General features: G+C 40.7%; 1 protein-coding gene across 1 annotated transcript; it reads right to left on the reverse strand.

Moving 5' to 3' along the window:
* Window positions 1-209: 209 nt before the first annotated feature.
* Window positions 210-4,284, reverse strand: CTLA4 (cytotoxic T-lymphocyte associated protein 4). Its single transcript, XM_068137788.1, has 4 exons — window positions 4,227-4,284; window positions 2,707-3,057; window positions 2,117-2,226; window positions 210-1,172 (listed from the first exon to the last, which is right to left on the reverse strand). Exons 1-4 carry the CDS (start codon window positions 4,282-4,284, stop codon window positions 1,074-1,076), a joined length of 618 nt encoding a protein of 205 aa, XP_067993889.1. The 3' UTR covers window positions 210-1,073.
* Window positions 4,285-9,015: the final 4,731 nt, after the last annotated feature.

Genomic DNA, 9,015 nt, shown 5'->3' on the forward strand with positions numbered 1-9,015 from the left:
ACAGAAGACTTGACAGATTGTAGTGGTGGCCTCTTGAAGAAGAGGAGAGGTGAGAAAGTGTTGGCATGAGCCCAGAGGCTTCCTCAGAATGGCAAAACACAGGGTTAGAGGGGAAGGTTCATCTTGTCATTGCTGCTTTCTAACATGTAGCCACTTCCTGTTTCTTCTGAGAATGATGAATAAGAAATAAACTTTAATTTGGGCAAAGCTTCAAAGTTTTTATTAAATGGTACAGAACTGATAAAGAAGATTATACACTATAGTATTTTCATGGAAAATAGACTCAGTTACAAACAGTAATATACTTCTGCCTTTTGGATAGATTATAACTTAGCATTTGTAAAACACAATGCCCCTGCAGAGCTGCAACATCCTTCCAGCAACACCCTATGAGGGCTCCTACTGGGTAGCCTTTGTCTCCAACCCAACTGTCAGCACTGGCTCAGATGTCATCAATGTTCATTTCATCATGGCATAGCTAGGACACAATGCCAGTGAAAGGAATTGAGATCATCCTTTTAGAGCAGTAGTATCATCAGTGCCAACCTACAGTGATGCTTCTGTGGAATTGCAGAGCACTAATGCCAGAAATGGGACCAATAAATAGCAATGCAGGGAAACAAGTCAACATTCCTTTGTACCTTAGTGTGTTCTTTGCCTCCGCTGCTCACCTATATGATTAGCCATGCAATGACACACAAGCCTCTGTTGTAATAGTGTTTGGATTTCAGCTGATCAGCAGACAAGGTGAAATTTGACATTAAGTTTCTCAGCTGCAACAGCAATAGTTCATAATGCTATACATATATCTAAGTATATATATAGACTACATATTGGTACAATACAACTCAAAGCATCAATGGCCTAATGTAGCCATTTTTGTGTGACAGAGTTAACCTGGAAATATTAATGCAGGAATTATTTATTCTCCTCCAAATTATAGAAGTTACAAAAAATATTCTCTCTCCTTCCTGTACAGCTTCATAATAAGACAAGTAATTGTATTTCTTTAACTTAAGTGGATTAGCAGACTCTCCATCCCAGCTAGGAAATAATTTCTCTCTTTACTTGTTTCAGTTAACAGTGATGTGGAATGGAATTGTTTTTTTCTCTAGCTTGTCAGAAGGCATTTTCACATAGACCCCAGTAGTGAGACATCGTCTTCTCTTTATCTGTAAAATATGGGAAGACACTATAATAAACAAGTGATCTCAGCATAGATATCAACCAGCACATTTATAGAAGAATCATGGATGTTCTGCCTTTACTGAGTAGAAGGTATTCCAGGCACCTTTCCCTGTCACCACTCTTTGTAGAAGATCTGTTGAGAACATCTGAGGGAGAATGTTTGAGGGAGAATCAGGATTTACACAGGCCATTTAGCAAAGAACACAGTCTTGCCATTCACTGGGCCCTTTGAAGGTGCTCCTGCTGAAGAGTTCAGTGTTGGTTCCAAACTAGGAGTGTTTACACCTGACAGTTTCCTTTAGCTTCTAGGAACTAGGGCAAACTGAAAAATCTGGAACAGGGATGCTCTTTGAATATAGCTTTGGCATCAGACAAACTGTGAGTACTCCAGACTCCCATGCAAAGAGGCAAGCAGACTTGCATTTTGCTTGCCTTTTTCTTTGTGCAGACACTTCTAGCTGTGAAGTTAGAAATGCTGTAAATTATGAGTTGTCTGCATCACAAGGGGAAGCCTCTTTAAATTTGCTTTGCACAGAGGTGAATGGTGGGAAGAGGAAAAATAAAATCCTGGCATTTTCTATGAATCAGTTGTGAAATCAGAGTATCATGAGGACTGCATTGCCTTTGATCTCAGAAGAATTCATGAATCCAACTTATTATAAACATTCAAACCTAAGCCAAGGGTGAGACCAGCTGATGTAAACTGCCTGCTTTCTGGTACTCTGGCAACACAAATGAGCCATAAATCTAAATGGCAGCTCTAGCAAATTCTCTTATTTTGCATTATTGTAACAGTGGTGTGTCAGTAAAGAGAAGCATGCCAGAGAGTTTGATCCTAGTGTTCTTCCCTGTTCTCATTTCTTTTTCCTTGTCCTCATTGCACAAACGATTGTCATTAGCAGGATGGGGCTGTGTTAACAGGACTTACCGCTTTGCCCACAAGAATGGCTGAGGTGATGATACTGTAAAGAAAAAATCCTGAGGCAGCAGCTCCTAGAACCCAGAGATATATGGCAGTGTCTGGACAAGGTTCTGGATCTAAAACATAATATCACACAAGTTACATCATACATAAGCCTCATAAGGATGTCCTTAGAGTCAATAAGTCAGACTCCGCACTGCTTTTTTCCAGCATGTAATATCCCAGGATACTACTAGGTCTGAGTCCCTATCTACTCAACTTCTAACAAAGCCTCTAAATAGGCTTTATTTGTTGAAGAATATGCACATTACTCTCCACTGATTCAGCACTTACATAGCTAATTGTCTAGACATACATGTACACTATGAGGTATTGCTCATGCTCTCAAATATCCACACATTGCTAAATACACTGCATGGCGATGACTTTGCTTGCTTTAGGTATGTGCAGACAGACCTGAAAGGAATGCGAGCTAGTAGTAATTGAATCAGTGTTCAGCCTTGCTTCTTACAAATAGAACTTTGAAGATGTTTGAGAAATCCTAGCAACTGCTTTAACCTGGGAATATCATGTTACTGTGAAGGTGTTTGGCTTACCAATGACATAGAGATAAGTCCCATTTCCCTTGTTCATAAAATAGGGTGGGGGGTACATCCTCTCCATCTTGCAGATGTAAAGACCCGTATCATTAACTTGAAGGCCAGTGAGGGTGAGGGTCACATTGTTTTGGCCAGGACTCACATGGCACTGAATAACCTCTTCCACACTGAACATTTTAAATTCCATTGTGTAGGTTGAAGCACAAATTTCAGTGAACCTGTCACCCATCTGTTTAAGAAGAGTCACTCGAATTTCTGTTGCATTCCCAATGTGTTTGTATTTACACACCAAGCTGGCGACTCCTTGCCTGTTGGCCAGCACGATTGCTGGCTGAGTCACTTCCATTACTGCAAGGAAGTAGAGCACAAAGGTAAGTGAACTGTCAAGAAGTTATCTGCAGTCACTTACCTGAAACTCACACAATAGGAAGGGAGTCCTACTACCTCCTATTATCCATGAGTAATTCTTAGAACTGCTGCTAAATCCTTCCAAGAAAAGGACTCCAAGACCACAATTCACATAAGCCCTTTATTAATACACTTTTGCAAGCTTAAGAATTTCTTTGATTACTACAAAATGATACCATAAATCTCAGCAATTACTTGTTGATTAAAAAGTAGTTATTCTGACCCACTTACTGGAGGAACCAACCTGCATGTTTCCATTTCCTTCAACACAAACTTTTTAATATGCATAAGAAAGCAAAAAATATACTTCAGTAGAATTAAGCATATTTACATTGAAAAACAAACAAGTTGACATCATGCATGAACATGGAACAGAACCATTATGGCAATAGTAAATCTGCATGGAAAACCTGTTTGCTTTTTCTTTTTTTTTTTTTTTTTTGGTGATCTGGTTGCTCCTCATTTTTAACCAGCTGTTCCCAAGCCACAGTACAGCAATGGTGTATACCCCAAGCCACAGTCTAGCACAACCTGGTAAATACATGGTAAAAAGTAATTGCAAATCTTAAGAGGAAACTTGTGTAACATGTACGTCCCCACTGTCTGCCTTTTACAATTTCTAGACTCTATCCTGCTACACAATAGGAAGGCAGTAACTTGTGCTTTACTAGGCTGTGAAGACAGTACTGTGTGTTCAATTTTGGTTTATTTCAGTTCTTTTTGGGTCAAGGCTTATCTTCCTCAGTTCTGCTGTGCAAGACAAAGAGGAGCAGAATTTCTCTGTCCATTCAAACCTCTATATCCATGTTATCAGCTGCTAACAACTTCACTCACAGGGCCTGGCTGTTCAAAATCTTTCTTCCTTCTTGAGCTCTGAATCTTTCTCTGACTCTTTAGAGCAGTAGCATCCATCTATAGAGGCTACTGCCCTAAATTCTGTCTGGTTTTCCAGATACTTTGCAGTGCCCCAAGATCTTGTTCCCAGAATGTCTTATGGAGGTGTCCATGTTGCTTCCCTCTCCCTGTTATACCCAGTTTATCTTCTGCAAAGATGTGAAACCAAGAAAATGTAGATTCCCCCAGCTACCCTGCCTCCTTCATCTACCCACCTTCAGCAATGGCAGTGGCTGTGCAGAGAAAGCCCACGGTGACCAATATTGAGAGCATTCCTGTGCAGGGAGAGATGCTGAAGGGGCTGAAGGTGGCTGATGCCTTCAGACTTGAAGACAAACTGGAACTCTCAGGACTGGAAAAAAATGGCACCTTTCAGGATACTGAATCTTCGAAGTGTTTGAACCCACACACCTTGTGTATATATATAGCTTTGATCCCAGATGCTGTACCTGAAAGTAATACAAAGCTTTGTTTTGGTTTTACGAGAAAGGAAGTAGTGGGTTTGATTAATACGTGCACAGTTAACCTCAAACAGCACGAACAAAAACAACTATTCAGCAGATGGAAAATATGTATTCAATCTGAAACTGCCATCCATTCTGGTTTAAGAATTGGGGGAGGAGACGTAATCATCCAATAGAGCAGTTCAGGCCTAGTGGTGCTGCCAACTTGTACCATCACAGCACTTAATATTTTAGCAATCATCAGGTATTTCCTATTAGGACAACACATAGAGCACTATACCTGTGCCTAATGTAGCATGATGAATCAGTGCAAGATAGCTGTTTTATGGAGGATTTCCCTCCGCCCTCAATTTCTTTGCCTGCTTTAATGTTAGTGCTTTTGATGCTTAAAAATTGCTGCCCCTTTCAAAATACTGATTACACTATCAATGGCTTCATCTTTTCATATCAATAATGTGACTTGAATCATAACCCAACTTCTTTAAGCTTTTCTGTTTCCAAGAAAAAAGTATCTAGGTTTAGAGCTAATGACTTCCACATCTATAAAGAACTTTTCCTACCTACAGACTTTCCCATCTAAGTGCCTTGACATCAACAGATGAAAAACACTGCAGGATCTTTGATTACTGCAATCTCTGCTTAGAGCACCTGCGTCATTTCAAATCTCAGTGAAACAGTTTTCACCCACTGACCTTTTAAAAGTCATGTAAGGTCTGAAAATCACTTTACATTTTTTTATGTGCTAGACTGTCACATCCATGAATCGTTGCCCAAAGAATTTCACAAAAATTAAGTTATACTTCAGTTGCACTGAGGTCACCATTCTGGTTTTGTCCCACACTTAGAGAAGTGCTTCTAGAAGGTGCTTCATCAGTCATGTATTGTCCTGAGTTTGGATGTGGTAGAGTTAATTTTCACAAGAAGCTGAAGAGGACCATAACAAAGACAGCTGACCCAAACTAGCTGAGTGGATATTTCATACCATATGAGTTCATGCTCAGTATATAACTGGAGGAGCTGGACGAGTGGGAGCAGGGATCATGGCTCAGCAACGGGTTCAGTGTAGGGTTCCAAGTGGTGAGCAATTGCATTGTGCATCACTTAGTTTATATCACAGTATCACTAAGGTTGGAAGAGACCTTGAGGATCATCGAGTCCAACCTGTCACCACAGACCTCATGACTAGACCATGGCACCAAATGCCATGTCCAGTCTCCTCTTGAACACCTCCAGGGATGGTGACTCCACCACCTCCCTGGGCAGCCCATTCAAATGACGAATGACTCTCTCGGTGAAGAGCTTTCTCCTCACCTCAAGCCTAAACTTCCCCTGGTGCAGCTTGAGACTGTGTCCCCTTGTTCTGGTGCTGGTTGCCTGGGAGAAGAGACCAACCCCCTCCTGGCTACAGCCACCTTTCAGGTAGTTGTAGAGGAGTTGTAGATTCTTTTATTAGTATTATTGCCTTTATTGTTTCTTCTCTACTAGTGTTGTCCTATTAAACTGTCCTTATCTCAAACCACAGAGGTTTACCTTTTCCCCCAGTTTTCACCCCTGTCCCACCAGGGTACAGAAGGAGTGAGCAGGTAGCCATGTGGTGCTCTATTACCAGCTAGGCTTAAAACACAACATGTACGTAGATCTCATAGACTGTAAAGACCTACTTTTAGGTTGTGACCTAGAAAAACTTAACACCATCACATCAGGAGGATGCCCAATCCAAAGATACAGGATAAACATATAAATATCTAATTTAAACATATAAATATCTAATGATTTAAATAAATTTACTGCTTTCATACTTATGTGATGCAACAATTTGCAATGACAAATTCATAGTCAATTTGATCTTAGCTAGCTTTCAAAACAGAACTGATAATAAATAAAAATACAGCTCTGGGAAAATGAAAGCTGCACCTTAATAATGAGCCAGAACCATATTGTATTCTTGATTAGACAGGCTTAAATAAATTTTAATATTATATAAATGCTATTACAATATCATGTATCAGAATATCAGTGAGATTTATGGCATAGAATTACTGGGTTATGCCTGACATTTTCATATCCATAGCAGTAAACAAATTACCTGTCCTGTGCATCTTTTGGCCTTGGGTTTTGTATGCAGTTAAACAAATAATGCATTTGAGCCTCATCAACCATAATGTAACTGACTGCAGCTGCCAGGACAACCTGCAGTGAATTCAAAGTAAGTATCCTCCTTCCACTGCATAGAAGTCACCTTGCAGTGGTGCCCTCTTATCCTTGCTAATCAGACTTCTGATCTTGAGTCAGGGTATACGGACAGCAGATGGATGATGTTCTCAAAAAGATCTCTCCTTCACTGCTCCTCCCACCCATTTCAGCTCAGTTATGGAATGGAACAAAGTCTTGGTAACTGAATGAGTTCCTGCCTAAAATAAGATCCACAAGAATCACTGGGGATGCTTTTGCTCTCTACTGTGCCTTTCTAACTAACCTCTTCAGTTGATGAAGAGTTTCTGAACTCCTTCTTGGTCAACCTTCCCTGTATATCACAGCCATGCTTTGTGGACTACAGCCATAGGGTCTTTCTAACCCAGTTACTGTGCCGCCTTACCTTTATAGTCCGGTATCTTCTTCCCCTGACTTCCTCATCTTGAAAACTTTTCTTCTACTCTTTCCTCATTACTGGAACCTTACCCACAGCCTAGGCCCAGGGCAAGGGAGCAGGTGAAAGAAGAACCCTCCTCTGATATTCAGAAGGTCTTTCAGGAAGAATATTCCTTAGGCTGTCTCCAACAGCCTGTGCTTTGTACTTTCTGTGTCCAAAACCTCAATGTAAGATGAATCTTCCCTTTAATGAAAGTGCTTATTTTCTTTTATATATATATATATATATATACACACACACACATTTATTCTTAGGGAAAATATTAATCCCCAGGTCACAGGAAACCTTTATACTTTACATGTGCTACCACAGCAAAGCGCAAAAGCAGGGGAGAGGACTGAAGGCCTTGCAGAGCTAAGCTGCAGAGCCTTCATCTGTGGAATCAGCTTAGGAGTGGTTCAAGTCTGATGGCCTCTTTGAACTTAGATCTGAAAGGGACACACGACTTACACCGAACACTGGGTTACATTACTGGGATTAGTCAGATTGCTAGTAAAGTAAATAATTAGGTTTCTCATTTAAATTTCTATCTCATTTTGGGTCAGTCACTGACATTTTAGTGATTCAAATGGCTTTTCTTCATTGGGCACTTGCTAGGGCAAACCTTCCTGCTGAGAGTCTGTCAGAATCCCATTGCAAAATGTTACTATCCACAATTTTTTAAAAATACTTTAAAGTCTGTCTCATGCTGCCCATGTTTTTTACTTTTGTGACAGGAACTTGGTTGGTGAATTGCTTGAGATGTAATGGAGAGAAGCTTATCATTTGCATAAGTATCTGGTTTCAGGGTATTTTGTTAAACTCAGAATGTGAGATCATGTCTTATTATGTTAAGCAGTTCACATTTTTAACAGGCCACAGACCTGCTGAGGTTTTGAAATGCACTGTCATTTGAAAAAAAAATCCAGACCTCTAAGTGGTCTAAGTGGTATGGCTAAAGAAAACTTTTTTCTACAAAACAATAGGTAAAGAGAAAAGGAAATAACATGGTGACTGGAAAAATATTGTTTCGTTACCATTAAAGGACTAAACCTGATCAGTGTAAGTGAAGGCCTAGATATGACCAAGTTTGGTGGATCAGTCCTGGTTCTTGAAGGAACCACAATCCATATCACAATCCCACTGATTTTTAAATCTCTCAGAAATGTGGCCTTTCTGTCAGCTGGATTCACAGATGCTGCTCTCTAGTCCTAAACCTGCAGGGGCAAGGAGAGCACTGGCTGAGGAATGGGTGTTCCACTACATTTTGGAGCACACAGGGTTTGCCTTCTTGTGCACTTTTGCTGTAGAATTGTGCTACGGGTGTCAGTATGTCTTTTTTAGAGTCTAGGGTTTGTTTCTCCTAAGGTAAAGTTAATTATATTCAACAGGCTTTCCTGAAATTCAAGGCATCTGTAGTTGTCTAACACAGAGGGAAAAGTGCCTCCCAACATTCCATGCTAACAATTTGCAGTTAGTCTTGAAGGTCGGCGTTGTACCTCTTACCCCACTGGATTGCTGCACACTGTAATACTCCATACAAGCCCTAGTAGCGACCAGGATCCTTTCCTATGTAAATGTATTGCCCCCTCCCCATGCAGCTTACAGTCAAAATGTAACATCTGAGACTGTATGGAAAGTGATCCAGACAGAAGAGGAAGTAAGAAGCTCAGGAAACATGGCATAGACCATTGGTCTGTGAGGTGGATTGCAAACTGCCTCAACAGTGGAGTTCAGGGGGTTGTCATCAGTGGCACAGTCATCTTGGAAGCCTGTGGCCAGTGGTGTTCCCCAGGGATCAGTACTGAGTCCAGTTTTGTTCAATATCTTTATAAACAACCTGGATGAGGGGATTGAGTGTATTCTCAGCAAATTTGCTGATGATACAAAACTGGGGGAGAGTGGGGGGGG

The sequence above is a fragment of the Melanerpes formicivorus genome, unplaced genomic scaffold (genome assembly GCF_026170545.1).
Source record: "Melanerpes formicivorus ecotype bairdi unplaced genomic scaffold, bMelFor1.0.p_v2 SCAF_5, whole genome shotgun sequence".
Taxonomy (NCBI): domain Eukaryota; kingdom Metazoa; phylum Chordata; class Aves; order Piciformes; family Picidae; genus Melanerpes; species Melanerpes formicivorus.

Bases quoted from the DNA above. Each gene is read 5' to 3' on its own strand.
- CTLA4 (XM_068137788.1), bottom strand. From the start codon at position 4,284: ATGCTCTCAATATTGGTCACCGTGGGCTTTCTCTGCACAGCCACTGCC. The intron at 3,058-4,226 runs GTGGGTAGATGA...ACTTCCTTGCAG, and splicing joins AGCCACTGCCATTGCTGAAG to TAATGGAAGTGACTCAGCCA. The intron at 1,173-2,116 runs GTAAGTCCTGTT...CATATTTTACAG, and splicing joins CCATTCTTGTGGGCAAAGCG to ATAAAGAGAAGACGATGTCT.